Source organism: Malania oleifera, chromosome 1 (genome assembly GCF_029873635.1).
Source record: "Malania oleifera isolate guangnan ecotype guangnan chromosome 1, ASM2987363v1, whole genome shotgun sequence".
NCBI lineage: Eukaryota > Viridiplantae > Streptophyta > Magnoliopsida > Santalales > Ximeniaceae > Malania > Malania oleifera.
This window is the reverse complement of record NC_080417.1, coordinates 129058284-129077866: the sequence shown is the minus strand read 5'-3', so window position 1 is coordinate 129077866 and position 19583 is coordinate 129058284. Positions and strand designations below refer to the sequence as shown.

Below are 19583 nucleotides of genomic sequence, written 5' to 3'. Positions count from 1 at the left end.
CGAGGGTTTCGAAGGTGCAGTGTTTTGACAGTTGAAGAACATTGGAAAAAAAAGTAAAAGCTTTTGGACTTTTTGAGAATATTGAGAAAAGAAGGGAGGGATAGAAGACTGTTCATTTAGAAGGGAGGCTACAATGAGGGAACTCAGGCGCCTGCAGTGTTCTATCAGATCTGATTATGGCAGCAAAGGAGAATTGGAGAGGGGGTTAGCAGTGTCACTGCTAGAGTAATTTTTCTAATGAATCCTAGTGAAGTTATTTAATTTATGGAATGTGAGGGTCTGAACTACAAGAGTAAAGAGTAGAAGGGTGGTTCTGAAGGGTAGAAGGCTTTCTTGAAAAAAAAAATGGAAATGATATTTAGTATGCTTTTGGGAGAGTAATCTGGAGGGCTAGGAAAGAACCATAGGATACCGTGAGGGTGCAAACATTTAGACTGAGGCCAATGGCACAGCTGGGTTGCATTGTTACCATGTAGAAGAAAAATCCTCTCCAGAGTTTTAAGTGTAATGAAGGAAGGTCCAGGGCGGATTTAGTGGTGATTTTGGAAGAGGGGAAGGATTATCAGTAACAAACATGCTCTGGCAGGATCTGAGTGCTGCAAGTAAGTTTTTAGTGGTGATTATGGAAGAGGGGAAGCATTATCAGGAACAAATATGCTCAGGCAGGACTTGAGTGCTGTAAGAGCATGGGATATTGCCGGTGATTTTAATATGGTCTTTCACCCAAGGGAAAGGAATAGTGAGGACCTCTGCCAAGCGTTGCTTGTGAAGAATTTGAAGATTTCTTCCATTCAGAAGCTTTGATTGACTTTTCCCGTACGGGCGTACAACAATTACCGGAAAACCAAAAGCCTGTCTAAAATTGAACCGTTTAACATTTTGGTTTGGTTTCTATTTGAGTTTTGGAAAAAAACCGATTTTTGGTTTTGGTTTCAGTTTTAGACAACCAAACTCAAAAAACTGAAAACTATCAATAATATTACTTATATTTGTTTCTGTTTTTATATCATTATTATATATATTTATTATTTTTCATATGTTCTGATATAGCCTAGGTGTAACGGTAAAGTTGTTGCCATGTGACCTTGATGGAAACAGTCTCTTGCAAAAATGCAAGGTGAGGCTGCATACTAAGACCCATCATGGTCCGCCCTTTCCCTGGATCCCATATACGTGGGAGCTTTGTGCACTGAGATGCCCTTTCTGATATTTTTAAATCAACAATTTAATTAATTAATATTAATATTCTGACACAATGTGTATGGAGGGGTGTGGCTTTTAAAGAGAAAAGGAGGCTTCTCCTTTTTTCTCTTTTTCAATGTGGGACAAGGGTCTAGGAAGAGGTGAAAGTAGAACACGTTGTTGGAAGTGCGAGCTGACCATTGGGATTTGGGAACAATTGTCCCACATCATTGAAGTGAAAGAAGGAAAAACCCTTTCCCCTTCAATAAAACTCCACTCTGCATTTGTTCTCCCATGCTTGGGCTCATTGCCTGTAAAAGGCCCTTGATCCTCTTTACTTGGGCTGTTAATTAATTAATGAGCCATGTTATGGTGGCAAAGTATTGGGTCTGTTGACATGGGCCTCCCTGTTGCCTGGAAGTTTTTAAAAAATTTTGAAATTCAAAAACTACAAAAAGACATAACCAAATGAATATAATCAATTTTTAGTTCCATTTAAATGTTGGTAGTCAGCTTGGTTTTGGTTCACAAATTTTAAACCTGATAAATAAATACCGTTCGGTTATCATTTTTGTCCAAAACGAACCTGATTAGACCCCTACTTTCCCTTCCACATTTTCTTTTGGGGGCTGGGGCAGGGCACGGCTTCACCTAAACTTCAGAGAGAATCTGACATTTTCAAGATTGGATCAATTCATAATTTCCTCCTTGTGGATAAGGTGTATCCAGGCGGCTGCTCCATCTCCATCCTATCCTCTTGGAATTTGGAGATACAAGGATTGGCAAGACCCCTTTTGGATTTGAAAACATGTTGCTTGAGGTGATGGTTTTGGAAAAATGATCAAGGAACGGTGGGAATGGGACTGAGAATCAGTAAGTCATTATGGGCAATGCAAGTTTTGTGAGGGCTAAGAAATAAAAGATGCTGAAGAATAATCTGAAAAAGTGAAACTCAGAGCTTTTGAGTGGGTTGAATCTTAAGAATAGACAACTGTTGGAGGACATTAAGAGGTGGTAAACTATTGTTAGAAGGGTCTAGTTGTGGGAAAGAGAAGGTTGAAATGCCCTGAAGGCAGAGCTGGCCAGGATTCTTGATATGGAGGAAACTTCATGGAGACAAAAATACTCTTTGTTTCCAAAGGGTGGCATATGTACTTGGATGATACATTGTTATTGAGTCTTTAAAGGATGACATCTCCTTCACAGAATATACAAAAGGCGAGAATCTGCTCACAGAATCCACTAATGTCAAACACAAGCTTGATCACTTTGAAATATATGCCCCTGGGAGAGAGGATGTGATCTGGTTAGAAACTCCTTTTGTGGTTTAAGGGATTGTGAATGCTCTTACCCTGTGTTTGGGAGCTTGGATTTAAGGCTTTGGATTTGGGATTATGTGGATTTCAACGAAGTGTAGTATAAAATTATATTTAGTTTAATCCAAATCCAGGAAAATCCAAATCCAAGGCTCAAAATCCATGCTCCAAACACTAAGAAAATTTAAGGGTGATAAAACCCCTGGACCTGATGATTTTTCCACAGCTTTTTCCCAGCATCTTTGGGAAAAAATAGTGAAGGGATATTTTTGGTGGTGTTCGAAGAGTTCAATGCCACTGGAAGATTTTAGACCAGCTCAAAAGCAACTTTAATTGCACTTATCCCAAAGAAGAGTGGAGCTAAAGACAATAAGGATTGCAGGCCCATGAACCTTGTTGGAAGCATTGTCAAGATTATCAATATGTGGCTAATTGGATTAAAATGGTCATTGGTATGTTTTGGTCCTTACCTGCATGACTTTGTAGAAGGCAAATTTTAGACGCAGTACTGCTTGCCATTGATGTTTTAGATGCTAGAATTAAAAGCATAGCCCACTAAGTGAAGCAGTGCACCAGAAGGAATTATTTGATAGGGCTGTAGTAGGCTTGGGTTTTTCCGGGTTGGTAAAGGTGGGTAGGTATATTCAATGCTTCATTTGTAGTATGCTGGGGCACTACAGTACAGAATGTGAAAGAAACCCTAAAGCTAAGAAAAATAAAAAAGGCTGCAGAGGGAAGTACTTGCAGTAAACAGATGAAGATCATTGAACCAGCGGAACTCTCTCAGAAGAAGAAAGTTTCAGATCTTTCAGAAATTTTGGGAAGAAATCCTGAGTTTTCCTTTGATAAGGAAGATGCAGTATCCATAATACTTAATAGTATCAGCCATCTAGAAGTTCAGAAAGACCTTGAAAAAGTGGTGCAATTACTAGAGGAATATGAAGCTGTTATGAAAGAATTCAAAGAAGTTAATCGTGAATATATGGCAAGGATCATATATGAACAGATCATTGTTAGGCAAGCAGTAGAAGATAAGCTTAACAAAATTACTTTTTAGACGAGACCAGGAGGTTGAGAAGAGTTTAGAAAACTCAGCATCTATTGGAGGAAAAATGGATTGGCAAAACCAAGACTCCATATTCCGGATCTGATTAACGAAGAACTTTTCTTTGAAGCGCAGAGAGCTCTTTGATTAGGAGAGGTGCAATTCATTAGTTTCAAGAAAACCAGTCTGATCTTCAGCTGGTTACCACCTTTGATAAGGATCATCCTCAATTTTGCAGATCCAGGAAAATTGTGGTGGACCGGATACATTGAAATTGAACCCATCCAATTAAAAACAGGAAGAATCTTGTTTTTGGAATTTATTTCTAGAATTTTGGAAGGAAGGTTCAGTCTCAGATTTTCGCGAGGAAGAGCCTAGTGAAACAGATTGGGACGACTTTAGCAGATTCGAGAAATTTCATGAAATTGCCCAAGTCGTTTGGGTGATTTATTTAATTGAAGCAAGGATTGCTTCTAATTGTATGTTACTTGAGGATTATGAGAATTTAATAGCAATTGAAGGAAGATTTCTTCAATTCTCCGAAGAAGCTCATTTGGTAGAAGACGTCATCTCAGCTCAAAAGATGCTTAGCCAGATTAGAGATTGGAATTCTCATATTCCTTCAGTGCAGGCAGTCATGCAAAACCTCAAAGGCATTCTAGCAGATCTAGCCAAAGCTGCAGATGAGAAAAAAGTAGCAGATATGGAATACGGATCGCCAGACCCAAATGAAATGATAGACGCCCTAAGCGATCTTTGAAAAATCCTAAGAAAGATTTCGAAATCTGTTCCATTCAAATAATAGTCCAGCATCTTATCATATCCCAGGCCAGACTGATCTAAGAGCTCCCTGTGCTTCAAAGAAAGGTCCTTCGTTAATCAGATCCGGAATATGGAGTCTTGGTTTTGCCAATCCATTTTTCCTCCAGTAGACGCTGAGTTTTCTAAACTCTTCTCGATCTCCTGGTCTTGTCTAAAAACTGGTTTTGTTAAGCTTATCTTCTACTGCTTGCCTAACAATGATCTGTTCATATATGATCTTTGCCATATATTCTCGATTAACTTCTTTGAATTCTTTCATAACAGCTTCAAATTCCTCTAGTAACTGCACCACTTTTTCTAGGTCTTTCTAAACTTCTAGATGGCTGATACTATTTAAGGATTCTGCATACTGCATCTTCCTTATCAAAGGAAATCTCAGGATTTTTTCTCAAAATTTCTGAAAGATCTGAAACTATCTTCTTCTGAGAGAGTTCCGCTGGTTCAATGATCTTCATCTGTTTACTGCAAGCACTTCCCTATGTAGCCTTTTTTATTTTTCTTAGCTTTAGGGTTTCTTTCACATTATGTACTGTAGTGCCCCTGCATACTACGTCTGCGATTTCCTTTTCGTTCTGGATAGGTCTTTCATCCACCTTTCCTTTTCTGGATAGGCTTATCTGTTCTTCTTCTTTCTGAAGTTGAACTCATATTGCCTCTCCTTCTTCCTGAATTCAAGGACTTTTTATTTTCTACAAATCTTACCAGTGGACAATCTGCCAACCTGTGGGATTCGTTGCAAACTGGGCAATCTTTCTGATTATCCTTTCTGCTTCCCATTCCTGCAAGAGTTCAAATATCTGGTTAATGTATCCGCAATAATATTATCTCTACCTTTGATGTGTTCTACAGAAAAGGAGTAATATTGCAACTACTCATCATTTTAACTTAATTCCCATGAAGTTCTTCACATAGGAACTATCTGTTCTAACAATAAATGATTTTCCTAGGAAAAGCTCATTAGAATAGATTCCCCTGAGAACTGCTAATAGCTCTTTCTCATGGACTGGTAATTTAATTCTGTATTGCTAAAACATCCACTCCAATATCTGTTGCGTGTTCTATTTTATCGATTTTTCTAATCTTTAAAACGCATCCCCATGCTATATCAGAAGCATCTTTTTCTAAGATGATATTTGTTTCTGTACTCAAGCTTAGGTAGGTTTTGAGCTTCCTGTTTCAAGGATCTAACAACTTCGGAATCCTCGATCGTCCAATTCCAAGAGTCTTAATCGAAACCTTTTTCTGAATTGGTGCTGCTTTTTCTGCCTAATTTTTTATGAACTTCCTAACATAGTTAAGCAATCCTAGAAAGCATTGGCATTGCCTTTTGTCTTCTAATATGTCAGGAAAACGCTAGCTTTTCTGCTATGTGCGGTTGAAGTTCTTCCTCACTTCCATGGATTTTTAATCCAAGAAAGTCTATCTGAGGTTGAACCCAAATGGTTTTTCTTTCTGAAAGAACCATTCCCTCATTTTTGAACACTTGTTCTACCTGCTTCAAATGTTCGTAATGATCCTTAATATTTTTACTAACTACTAAGACATCATCAATGTAAACTACAACAAATTTGGTTATTCCTTCAAAAGCTCAATCCATTCTCCTCTGGAAAATTCTTGGAGCATTTTTTGATCCAAATGGCATGACTAGCCCTTCAAAAAGTTCGATGGGAGTTGTGAAGGCTATTAGAGCAACTACGCCTTTGACCCTTATCTGCCAATAACCTGATTTGAGATCAAACTTTGAATAGATCGTAGGCTTCTCCTATCGGATCCTATTCCTAAGGGATTCTTGATTAGGTAGATTATACCCATCGTCCCTTGTTTCTCTTTTTAGATCTCTATAATCAATTATCATTCTGGCTTTGCCTCGCACCTGCTCAGCATGATTTGTTACCATGAATGCAACACTTCTGTGCTCATTGTTACTGTGCCTAATTAAACCCAAATTTAATAATTTTGGAATTTGTTCCTCAAATTCCCTTAACATTTGGTTTGGATAAGTGACCCCCCTATGTCGTATAATTGTATTGGGATCTTTAAGCACAATGTTTGCCGATGGCATGACTTTCTGCCATAACGCCTGAGGGTTGCTTGACCAATTCTCTGAAAGTGAAGCCTTGATTTCTTCAAGCTGGCTATTTCTTTCTATTATTGGTTGATTTATATTTAGGGTTCTTCATGTAACTAATTCTTTCCAATTATCATGTTTCTCTTGATAATTTTGAGATTCCTTTTCTTCTTCTACCATTACATTACTTTTCCCTGTTATAATGGTTCTCGAAGAAATTGGAATAAAATGGTTATCTAGGATTATTCCTTCTGAAAATACTGTAAAAGGTTGGTATTTTCTAAGGAACCAATTTCCTAAAAGAAAATCGTCTAGTAATTCTGGAATCAGGCTAAGAATTTGTTCCTAAAAAACTTTACCATTTATTACCATTCTAACATTCTTTGCAATTTCTCCTATCTGGAGAAGTGCACTATTACCCACTATGACTCGAAGGTTAGTTGATTCCCAAGTTACTCTTGGAAATCTAATCCTTGTACAAGACCACGTACACTCCGTATCAACTAGAGCTGTACATTCTATCTTACTGATAGAAATGTCTATGAGCGTTGCCCATTCTTCTAGTTTTGAACTGAGGATTGACGTTCCCATATATGCTATATGAGTCTGGTCGTCTTCGTCTTCAGAATAGATAGGAATTCGAATAGTTCTATGTCCAACTATTCTCGTACTTCGTGATGCTCTTAATTCAGATGGCCCTTCCGACCTTACTTTTGAATTAGCAATCCCTTCACTAGATACACTTGCCCTACTGGGAGCCATATTACTAAGGGGGTCAGTTATAATCAATATATTCGCTTCTTGTCTTATTGACTCTGGCAATAGAGATTTTAACCTTTCTTTTGATCTCGGGGTGACCCAAATCTGTGGCCAGCTCAATTCCCTAGGATTTACATTTTTTGGTTGCAATCCTTTGATTGAGTCTGTCGATTGATTTGTTTCGAAGAGTTGAGTGAATGTACTAATTCCCCTTTGTAAGGTTGGTTACCCCGTGTTATAAAATTTTAAATACAATTGGGCTACTAATCTGGTGCATCTCCTATTTGGACTGCATCTTAGCATATTCTGCCACTCTTGTTTTTTTCTTTACTTGCAAAGTTTTTTTTTTAACACTTTTGTCATGCAAATCTACATGTAAATCTGGTATTGCCTTAATCCAGGGTGCTGTTGAACGTAGGTTTGCCCTTGCTCCTCCAAGCAAATACCTACGAAAATTTCCAATACTTCCATCCATGATTGCTACAAGAAGGGGTAGATCTTGTCCCAATCTGACTAAGGGATCCACTCCTATCTAGATAATCCCCTAATGGACATATCTCGCCTTCTTGTCCATGGCCCTTTGGACTTCTTGTGTAGAAAGAATAGGTACAATAAATGTTCCTGCATCTGTACTTAGACACCTCTGTAGTTACTTCTTTCTCTATTACCTTTATAGTTTCTCTATAAGGTATCCATGAAGTATGATATGCTTTGGCCCAACAGGCTCGAGGCATTCTCCATTCCTGGCAATCTCGACTTTCTGAAGGGATTTCCGTTTTTGCAGTCTGCACTAGATTTTCTTTTTCTCCAGCTAGAGATACTAAATCTGGTGCCTTATCTGCTGCTCTCATCATAGCTAGTCTTAACAGACTTAGCTTAAGATGGAACAGAGATTCTGCTTTTGAATCTTCTCCTTCAGATTCGGAGTATTTTGAAAAGATAGAAAATATACTCTCATCATCATTATTTTTCTAGGTTTCTAACTCTTACTTTCTGTATGAGAGCATGGAATTCAGATGTTGGACTTTAATTTGAGTAGGTTATGTATAAAAATTATTTTAAAAGCACTTATATCCAAATTCAAGCCCCAAAATCCATAATTCTAAATATTACCTTATATAAATTTTGAAAGATTAGAAAACAAGTTGTCTGTTTTGTGATTATTTTGAAAATTTGAAATTTAGAAAGAAAAAATAATTTTTTTTTTCGCATTTAGACAAATTCTTTATTTTTTACCTTTTTAATGTGAATCTTGAATATGGAATAAGCTAAATTTTTTATAATTCTTTGGAAAACTAAAAATTAGAAAATAGAAAATGTTCCACAACTAAGCAGGCCCTTAGATTTTACTCTTCAGAAAATAGGCTTTGGTGATGGAGAAATGGATGTTGTCCTGTATTTCTACAGTCATTCTTGGTATTGGTCAAATGGATCCCCTTGTCTCTGCTGCTCTCTGCCCTGGTGAGGGATATGTTCAATAGAACTATCATAAGACATGAAAGTCATGGGTACAGGGCTTCATTTTGGGAACTGCTAGCAGTGCAGGAGTTTTTAAATTCACATTTTTTATTTGCGCATGATATTGGAATCTACTGCGATTCTAAAGTGGAGCAAATACTCGTTTTGAGGTGCATTTTGTTGAACTTGGATCAGACTAACGTTATACACATTGCGAGAGAGGTTAATGGTCTTGAGATATTGGGATGTGGATTGGTTCAAATGTCCATTTCTTGCCTAATAAGGCTGTACAATATACCAAAAAATTGAAAACTGCAGTGAAACTGGATTGAATTTAGCTTCGGTGTGTATTTTGGTCTGTAGATTGTTTATCATGCAAGGATTACAAAATTATCCTGTGCAAAAGTACGGTGATGCAACATAGAGGGTTAGTGTTGGATATATGGATTAAGAAATGGAAGAGATGAGCTAACATAGATATCATGAGAGAACTAGGTGATGGAACCCAAAAGGAGAAAACATAATAAAATTTATAGATAAAATGATAAAGGAAGGCAATTGGGTAATAGGAGAAAATGTAGATGCAAATACTCTTTGGAAATGTATGGCTAGTTCTATTAATGAGATAGTGAATGAGGTTTTAGCCTTTTTAGGTTAGACAAAGTGCATGACTATAAAAAGATTTGGTGATGGGATCAAGATGTTGAAAAGAAATAAAAACAAAGAAAATTGCAACTGTGTTTTTTTGCGTGGTGTTTGGTGTGGTAAAACTCCAATTCCCTGAATTGTCCAGGTGTACCACATAACAAAACCTTTTTGGTTTGTGGGTATGTACGGATGGAAGGAAATTGCATAAGCTGGAATCTGACTTGTGGACTATTAATTCCTATTCTTTGCTCTGCAAAATTTAAGGGGAGAAGGAATTGCTGGCTTTATTTGAAAAACCATTTGGAAATGTATAGCCCCTCCTGTACCCTTTTTTGGGTCATGGAAGCAGTTTGTGCCTTGTGGGTTATGGCAACTATGTTTTTTCACGCATCATGTTTGGTGTGGTAAAAACTCCAGGCCTGTTAGTTGTGGAAAACATTTTCCATTTTTCAATTTTTAGTTTCCAAAGAATTATAAAATTTTAGCTTATTTTTAAAATTTTGAAGATTCTTATTAAAAAGGTAGAAAATGAAGAGTTTGTTTGAAGGTGCAAAATAATTTATCATTTTTTATTTCTAGATTTCATAATAATCACAAAAAAAGACAACTTGTTCGCCAATTTTCCAAAATTTATTTAAGGTAATATTTGGAATAATGGATTTTGGGATTGAATTTGGATTTGCGCGTATTTAGAAGAAACTCTATGCATAATCCACACAAATTAAAAGTCCAATTTTTGAATTCCATGCTCCCATATGCAATATAAGAGTTACAAATTTAGAAAAAAATGAAATGATTTTTGTCCAACTTTTCTATATAAATTTGGAAAATTGGAAAACAAGGTGGTATTTTTTAGTGATTTGAAAATTAGAAATGAAAAATAAAACAATTTCCTCAAACAAATAGTGCCAAAACTGTTTATTGTTATATATTTATTTCATCCAGGTGTTGTGAATGAAAAACTAGCTAAGTTCTTTGTAATTTTTTGGAAAACTAAAATGGAAAATGAGAATTGTTTTTGTTTTCCACAATTAAATGGGCCCTCCAGTGGCTTTCTTTGCAAAACCATTTGGAAATCTTAAGCCCCTTCTGTAACCTTTTTTTTTTTTTTCGGTCATGGAAGCAGTTTGGAGTAGAGTTCTTGCCCATAATAACTTGAAGAGGAAAGTCTATTTGTATTTGATGTTACCTATGCAAAAAAGAACTACAAATCACATTCTACTTGTGAGTGTTGAAAAACCTCTGGAGTTTGATAAGTAATGCTTGAAATTAGTTGGGTATTCACTGAAGATGTTAAGAAAGAACTAAAAGCATAAGGCTTGGTTTGCAGAAAAATGGGAACTTTGGGATACAATTTCCCTTGCTGTCTTTTGGTTGGTACACAATGGAAAAGTAAAATCTTTGGAGAGTGTTACCGTCTTTTTGGGTTTCTACCTTGCACTTATGGCTGACAGATGTTTGCAAAAAATTTTGATTCCTTTGTAATTTTTGTAGAGAACATGTCTTGTTCTTTTGTAATATTTTTTAGCTGCACCTGGCTGTCTACCCCCAGTGCCATAGCAATACAGCAAAAAAAAAAATTTATTAAGGAAGAAAGCGTGAGATGCTAATTTAGGGTGAGGATAACTCATGAAAGGCCCATGAAAAATCATTTCACAGGTATTTCTCCTTTCCTCTCCTTGCACCACTAAAGTGGGGGGATGGTTGTAGGGTCCTTTTTGGGAAGATCATTGGCTAGGAGAACATTGCTTCTCTCTTTCTTTTCCTTATCTTTTTCGTCCTTTTTCTGATCATAAGGCTCCTATTGAGTCATTTTTGACTGCTGTTGATGATATTGTTTCTAGGGACTTTCACTTTTGTAGAAGGTTTAATGATAGAGGGTGATGGAGTTCTCTTCTTTTAGTTCTTTGGTGGATTCATTTTTGGTTTTCTATAGGAGGGATGTTAGAATTTGGATGCTTCCGGAAGTTTTCTCCTTTGGCCCTTTCAACATCCAGTTGACTCAAATATCCACATTTCCCCCCTCTTGCTAACCATTCGTGGCAAGCTAAGGTCCCTTCTAAAGGGCTTTTGTGTGGATGGCCTTTCTTAATAGTCAACAACAATACTTCACAAATTTGAAGGCCTTATAAGGCTGTCTCCTGTTGTGTGTAAGATATGTCATGCTAATAGTGAGACACATGCTCATTTATTTCTCTGTTGTTCCAAGGCTTGGTTGCTGTGGAACAAGTTTTTTGGTCTGATTGGAGAGTGCTGGGTGTGTCCTAGCATTTCAGAGAATTTTTTGTTGATTGGCATTTGAGGGTTTGGGAGGCACAAAGATGTAAGGATTTTATGGTGATGTGCAGTTTTTTTTTTAAAATTATTATTATTATTATTAATATTATTATTATTATTTTATTTTATGGGAGCTTTGACTGGAGAAGAGTTCTCTTATTTTTTGAGAGCAAGCTTCAAATGTTGATTTGATGTGGGATCAAACTGTTTTACAGCTCATTGTGGGTTTTTTTTTGTCAGGATGCTTTGGAAGACAGTTTTTTGGATATTCAGTGTAATTGGTTGGCTCTGCTAGTCTGATTTGGGCTTTTTTTTTTTTTTTGATATTATTTTCTCCTCTGTTATGGTTGAGTTTGGAGGATGTCTTATCCGCCTTGTACATTCTTCCTTGCTTAACATGGATACTTTCATACTTCTTCTATAAAAAAGGAGTGCAAACTGAAGGTGAACAAGATGGCCTCAATGCTTATAGAAAACTAGGGGTGAAACAAACTAAGACAATTTGTTCAGGATGCCTTTTTTAAAACCATTTTTATAACCTGTGGAGAACTTACAAATTTTCAACTCTCTTAAGCCTTTCTTTTCCTTACCTGCTGTTGTCTAATTGAATTTCCTGGATCTGAGGAAACCCCAAACATGCACACATGGGTTCATTACTCGCCAAGCAGAAAGCGTAAAAGGACGGCCCAATATGTTCAGCCTCTTTAAAGTAATATATTATTGGTAGTATTTGGAGTTGTAGATTTCGGGCCTTAGATTTTGGAGTTGTGTGGATTTGGACAAACATTGTATAAAATTGTATTGAGTTTCTATCAAATCCACATAAATCCAAATTGAAGGCCCAAAATCCATGCTCCAAACCTGGGATTTCCCTCTACAAAATTAGCTGCTGTTTGAGTTATTTGATGAGAATGATTTTGCCATGCCTTGAAATGAACGCCTTTGAATTTTAATGGTTTTGTTCTTTTTCTGGGGAAACTATGAATTTACTTATTTTAGTGTGCATATGATATTTATATCAGACAGTCTCTTTGTTCATGTGCTAAAATAATAAATAGGGGTGAAACAAACTAAGACAATTTATTCGGGTAGCCTTTTTTAAAACCATTTTTATAACTTGTGGACCACTTTTAAATTTTCAACTCTCTCAAGCCTTTCTTTTCCTTACCTGCTGTAGTCTAATTGAATTTCATGGATCTGAGGAAACCCCAAACATGCAAACATGGGTTCATTACTCGCCAAGAAGAAAGTGTAAAAAGACGGCCCAATATGTTCAGTCTCTTTAAAGTAAAATATTATTGGTAGTATTTGGAGTTATAGATTTCGGGCCTTAGATTTTGGATTTGTGTGGATTTGGACAAACGTAGTATAAAGTTGTATTGAGTTTCTTTCAAATCCACATAAATCCAAATTGAAGGCCCAAAATCCATGCTCCAAACCTGAGATTTCCCTCTATAAATTTAGCTGCTGTTTGAGTTATTTGATGAGAATGATTTTTCCATGCCTTGAAATGAACGCCTTTGAATTTTAATGGTTTTGTTCTTGTACTAGTGAAACTATGAATTTACTTATTTTAGTGTGCATGTGATATTTAAATCAAACAGTCAGTCTCTTTGTTCGTGTGCTAAAATAATAAATAGTTCCTACATTATTATATGATTTGAAAACTATTATCGTAGAATTTGGCACAATGGTCCATAACTGTTTGGTTCACTTTGTGGTTTCAACATTGCTTTAAGACCAATGGAACTTCTGTTGACATTTTCTTTGCTGGGCATTCACAGATTGTTCGTGATTGGGAGACAAAAAAATCTTGGCTTCCAAAAGAAAGAACAGATGAGGTGTTTTCCATTAGATTTCATTCCACATTTTCTTTGTGTATAATGCTTTTTTTGAGATGGTGGAGTTACGAGTTTGTAATTTCTTGACTGGGTAGTTCAGTTCTAAGCCTAAAGTTTTGTTCAGGTTGTTAGTGATGCTGAAAAGGTGAAGAACTGGTTGGATGAGAAGGATGCTGAGCAGAAGAAGTAAGTTTTTCTTAGCAATTGCATTAATCTATGCTCTTCTTCTTTTTCTGTGCCTCTTTTTTATTTTTTTTTTTTAGGGGGGGGGGGAGGGGATGTGTTATGTGAAGGATTGGGATGATGTTTTAGTTCAAGACCCAAATATGAAGCTGTTAAAAGTTCACTTAGTTGGTCCCCTGTTCTTTATTGGATTTATCTCCAATTTACTGAAAATGAGGGACCAGCTGTATTTATATAAATATATATTTTAAAATCTAGGCTGGAAGATTTTTACCATGTTGAGATGTATAGATATTGGGGCACACTAGGTTTGCAATGTGGAGGAGAGTGGGAATGAAATGACCATTATCTATGAATATAGTTCACAAAACCTTGTGCTATTCTAAGGTAAGTGGACAAAAAATTGGTCTTATTTCAACCTTATAAACCATGAATAGTTATTTCCGAATCTCCCTATTAGATTGTCATTTCCTTATCTATTCCAGTGTGATTGGAATGACACCAGCTTTTTAAAGTCCACTTGCCTTAGAAAAGCGCCATTTTTTTCTTCTGAACAGTTGACTTCTTGAGTAATAGTTATTCCATTTCAATGGGTTTCCATTCTGCAACCACATGTGATATTAGTGTTTGAATCGAGTTAGAATTTATTATTACATGCTGGGAAGATTTTTGCCCAGGCATGAGTTTGAGAGATTGTTGAAGCAAATAGATATTGGAACAGCTATCATGCCCTATCTTTATACAGAATTCCCTAATTTATCTCTGTACATGGAGTTCGTATGTTCTTCAATTTTCTGACGTGTCCTCCTTCGTTATAGTAGTCTAGATATAAATACTTCTAGTAACTGGGACTTTACCCAACAGGTCTTCTGGATTTGGCACACCAGTGTTCACATCTGACGAAGTTTACGGAAAGGTTTTTGATCTTCAAAACAAGGTATTAGTTTTTAATTCTTTCCTTATTAAGAACAAGCAGATAAATTTATAATTTTTACCTTTCCTATCTTTGAGTTTGTAGTACAAACTCTCTCTGATAATTTGTTTGGTGTTTGAAAAGGTTGCTAGCATCAATAGAATTCCCAAGCCAAAGCCTAAAGTTGAGAAGCCTGTAAAGAACCAGACTGAAAGCAGCGAGGAAAATGCAAATGCTTCCAACACAACTTCTGGGGAGAATTCTGACCAAAATGAGCAACATGCTGCTGACAATTCTGATGATTCATCATCTAGCGACCAAGTGGATCCTGAACTAGAGGCTCGTGATGAGTTGTGATCAAACAAAAAAACATGGGATCCAAAGTTATCATTCTTCGTTAAAATGGATAGTCATCTGCTTAGAAGAATGCAATAGAGCACCAGCAGCGGTGGGAACTTAAATGCAAAGGGTTTAGAGTTGTGCCAATTTTTTTCAGTGAAGGCAGCTTTTCTTGCTGTCAATGTTTTGCTCATTTTTGTAGGCTCTGAAGAAGTGTAGCTGAAAGAATTTCTGCTTGTCTTCTGTCTTCTTCACTATTCATGACGATTGCCAATCCGAGGACTAATGGAGCTTTACACTTGTTATACTGTACCTACATGATAGGGGTTTGATGCAACTGTGACTAGCCAATGGGGAGTCATCTTTCATTTTTCCTCCCAATTGTTGCAGTCCCATTTGTCATTGAATTTGGCTTTTAGTTAAATTATATCAATTATTAAATCCCACTTCTCTTATCAATTATATTTATTATGAAATTTGGGACTTTAGTTCCACAGGTTGCCTTAGAAGAGGGCCTAAAATCCTGTTTAAAGGGCCAACAGTTTTCCCCTACTTAACTCATACAGAGTCTGCTATTTCAATTCTTTTATTAATAGCCCCTTTATAGGCTGTATAATTCCTTTTTATCATGGACTCTAGCTGCCCAGTAAATGTGTACTGCGCTTTTGTTTTCTTTTCCTTTTAATAGCACAACGAATATGGAACTTAAAATGCAAAAAATATCAAGGGCGTGCTTCGGATAACTTTGGTTATATTTGAGTCTTGGTTGGGGGCATTCAAAAATTAACAGTTAGAAACATCTAAAATATAGATGTGTTGGTGTAGGAGATGAGAAGAAATATCTATATCTAATTTACATATTACAATGTCACTGTTGGAACAATATCATCATTAAATTTTATTATGTACATCCTCTAACATCAAGGATGAAGTCTAATATAGATAAGACGGGGCAGAATACATTTCATCTAATATAGGAAACTAAAAAAAAATTGCTTAAAGTCACCGCTTGGTAAAATTTTAGTAGATATGGTCTTCTCAGATGAACTCACATTATTTCATTATATAACTTGAATTATATATTTCATAAATAAAATGTCATTAAACATAAAATTTTAACTAGGAAAAGGATAATTTTTTCAAAAAAATAAAATAAAAATTGTAACCTTTAAAAATCTCAGGTGGTATTTTTGCAAAGGAGCTGCGGCGATTGCCGTTTTCTCGCTAGTGATAAGGCTCTGCTCTATCCGTCTCCCTCTGCTCCCTCTCTCTCTCTCTCTCTCTCTCTCTCTCTCCACATCAACTTACCCATCGGTCCAATGTTCTCTCAAAACATTTCTCTCCCTAAAACCCTAAACCCTCCGGTCTCTCCTCGCCAATGGAAGCTTTCTAATCCTCTCCACAAAACCATAAACCCAACTCGTCCACCCCAAAACCCTAGACCTTTCTCTATCCAATCATTCTTCCAAAGCACTAAGCTCCCGATTCCCGGTCAAAATCACACTCACCGGCAGTCTGTCCGGTCATTTGCGGGCCGGCGTAAGAGACCCTTCCCTGAGCGAATCGAGGGCACTGAGGAGCTTATGCGGAAGGCAAAGCGTAGTGCCCGCCGGAAAGCCAAAAAGTACGCCGAGTCCTTCTTCTACCGCCTAAAGAATCCAAACTCTAATTACCCAAATAACTTCTCCGAAGAAGAGCTCCAGATGATCGGCCTTGGCTACGACCGCATGGTCCGATTCATGGAAAAAGATGACCCGAATCTTCGACACCCTTACGACTGGTACAAATATGGTGAATTCGGGCCGTACTCATGGCGCGGAATCGTGCTAGGCGACCCAATTCGAGGGGGAATGTCCGACGAATGCGTGACATTAATTGGAGAAGTTCGCGATCATGAGGAGTGGGAAAAGATTGAGCAGTTTGAACTGGCTACGGAATTCGGACAGAGGTTGAAGAAAATGGATAGTAGTGTTGGGTTCAGACATTTTTGGGTTTTTGTACGACATCCGCGGTGGAGAATTTCGGAAATGCCCTGGCAACAGTGGACATTAGCTTGCGAGGTTGTGCTGGAGGCCGGAAAGCAGAGGCTGGATAAATGGAGTCTGATGGCTAGGCTTGGGAATAAGGCGAGACAAATGATTACACGGTGTGCCGCGTGGATGAGGCCTGATATAATATACGTGAAGAGACCTGTGTACCAGTGCAGGTTTGAGCCTCAGGATGAGTTCTTTGAGGCGATGATACCCTTGCTTGATCCAGAGACAGAAGGAAATCACATGTTTGAGTTGGAGACTGATGACGGGAGGGTTGAGTTGTGTACCTATTTTGGAGGATTGTGCAAGATTGCCAGGGTGAATCCAAAGGCTTTCGTGGATGATGTTGTGAAGGCATATGAGAAGTTGAGTGATGAGAAGAAGTCGAAGTGTTTGGAGTTTTTGTTGACAAATCATCCTGTTCCGCTTTTGCACCCTTACACCGAGGAATGGAAAGCTAAACTGGAGGAAATGGAGTTGGGTTGTGACGCTCCGGATAGTGGTGATGATAATAGTAATATGTCAGAAAACATAATCACAGAGTGGATTGAGGATGACGACGATGATGGTGGTGGTGGCGGTGATGGTAACCAGGGTGAGACAGAGAGTGAAGTCACTGATTGGATGCGGGAGGATGGGGATGATGGTGGCAATGAAAGCGAGGATGTTTACGATGAGGATGATGATCCAGATGATGCTGGTGCGGACATGGAAGACAGTGGGGATGATGAATTAGGCATAAACGGGGAGGATACGGATGAAGAAGAGCAGGAGGAGAAATATTGGGATGAGGAGTATAAAAAGGCATTGCGTAGCAATGAAGCAATGGAAAATCTGGTGAAACGGAGTGCGGAAATTTCTACCAAGAACTATCAGAGGCAGCTGAGGGCAATGGAAAAGAAAGGAGGAGAGGAAAGCAACACAGATGGAGATGAACTGGCCATGTGGGGACGAAAACCGAAACTGAGTGCAGAAGAATGGAGATATGCTGGGTATGGTCCAAACCGGAGGAGGATTAAGAAGAGTAAAATCCCTCCCGAACTGTTCCTGCGAGCTGCTGTTCGACCCTTCACTTACAAGAATCTTGTAAAGGAGATTGTTTTGACTAGACATGCAATTCTGGAGGGTGAGATTGGTCAGAAGCGTTGATGGTGCTTCATCATCTCAGAGGGAAGCTATATGATGGTAAATTATAGTTATATTGTTGATTGTCCAATGCTATTTGATGTTTTACATTGAGGAAATCCTTGCAAGAACTTTTTTCAGTCTAATATTGAAAATTTAATCTTTTGGCAGTTGAGCTCTTGTATCAGTATGTTTACTTGGGGACTGATTGAATCTTCCTCGGTTAGTCCTGAGAAGTGATGCATGCACAAAGGCTATGTGGTGTCCTAATGGAAATGTAAATGTTGTCCAAGTAAGAGAGTACAATGAAAGTTTTGACAGATGCAACATTAAAATATGCAACTGTAACTCATTCTTGAGGAGTTACAAGTCTCGTGTTAACACGCAGAATGCATCCCTACCATCATGCCTGTGTTTATGTTTATTGACTTGGTCATCTCTGAATTGCACTATGATGGGTTCTATACTAGCATTTCTATTATTTTTCAGAAACATGATGTTCCCAATTGGGACTTTGTTATATGGATAGACATATGATCTATGGGGCAAGTAGGAGTACTTTGTGTGCAATAATGTCTTCTATTTGATGGAAAGGGATCCTGTGATATGAATTCATCTTACTAGGATGACAAAACCAAGTTCGCATGTGAAGAGTGAATCTAATTGAAATAGTCTCTATAATTGGTTTCTCATGCGTAATGGTAATTGATTGAGCCTCATTGGTGAAGGTTAAAAGATCACGTGCATTAATATGGATCTCAACAACAGAACATTTTCTTTTCTTATTGAATTCTCCAAAATATATGAAAGGGGTATTAAAAAAAATTCTTTCATTGTTGTGGAACAAGAGGCCTTCATATCTAGCATGTATTTATTTTTAAATTTTTTTCTTATACACAATGTACTTTCTAATGAATTGGCATTCAACATCATTCCACTATGAATCCCTTGCTCTATCAAAGCCTTCTATTTCTAAATTCTTGTAGGCCTCTCTCAAAATTCTTTCCTGGCCATGTTGAATAACCTTACGCATCTGCACTTCACTAGTTTGCACTAAAAGCACCTCCTTTTAAAGAGCTAATGAGTCATTTAAATAATAAATTGAGGTTTGTTAGGATCAATTGTATGAGCTTCTAGAAAAGTGAGAATTTCTTGTGTCACAAACAATAGGCATCTCCCATTGGTTCATAATGATAGAAATCAAACTAATCAAAGTTTGTTAGGACAATTTTTTTTTTGACAAAAGTTTATAACAAATGGGTTTGGTAATCAACATCAAGATCTCTAGATTGGTAGTGAAAGATCAAATGATATTGGAACCAATACCTATTAAACAAGACGTAGTAAACTACCATAAAACTTGTACACATGACCCTAAAGATGGAGGCCAAAAAGATGAACTCAGAGGCCTTCAAAAACTCAATATTGAGTAAGTGTTGGGCCTTGAAAGGATCTTTAAAGAGGATAAGGTGAGAAATGCAGTCGGAAGAATTAAATGGCGATAGAGCTCTGGGCCCAATACATCTCGGCCACTTTATCTTCTATGGTCAAAGCCATACCTGCCAGCTGAAGAA

At 37.3% G+C, this 19583-nt stretch overlaps 2 protein-coding genes across 2 annotated transcripts in view; both read left to right on the top strand.

Annotated features, from left to right (window-relative positions):
- LOC131151375 (heat shock 70 kDa protein 17) overlaps window positions 1-18579 on the top strand; it is a 44971-nt gene extending 26392 nt beyond the window's left edge. Inside the window, exons 11-14 of the mRNA XM_058102623.1 lie at window positions 13360-13416; window positions 13541-13602; window positions 14464-14536; window positions 14657-18579. Of these exons, the coding sequence (XP_057958606.1) occupies window positions 13360-13416; window positions 13541-13602; window positions 14464-14536; window positions 14657-14869 (405 nt within the window). The 3' untranslated portion in view covers window positions 14870-18579. The remainder of the gene's footprint in view (window positions 1-13359; window positions 13417-13540; window positions 13603-14463; window positions 14537-14656) is intronic.
- Window positions 16084-18579, top strand: LOC131151383 (uncharacterized). Its single transcript, XM_058102631.1, has 2 exons — window positions 16084-18069; window positions 18181-18579. Exon 1 carries the CDS (start codon window positions 16171-16173, stop codon window positions 18031-18033), a length of 1863 nt encoding a protein of 620 aa, XP_057958614.1. The 5' UTR covers window positions 16084-16170; the 3' UTR covers window positions 18034-18069; window positions 18181-18579.
- Window positions 18580-19583: the final 1004 nt, after the last annotated feature.

Bases quoted from the DNA above. Each gene is read 5' to 3' on its own strand.
- LOC131151383 (XM_058102631.1), top strand. From the start codon at position 16,171: ATGTTCTCTCAAAACATTTCTCTCCCTAAAACCCTAAACCCTCCGGTC.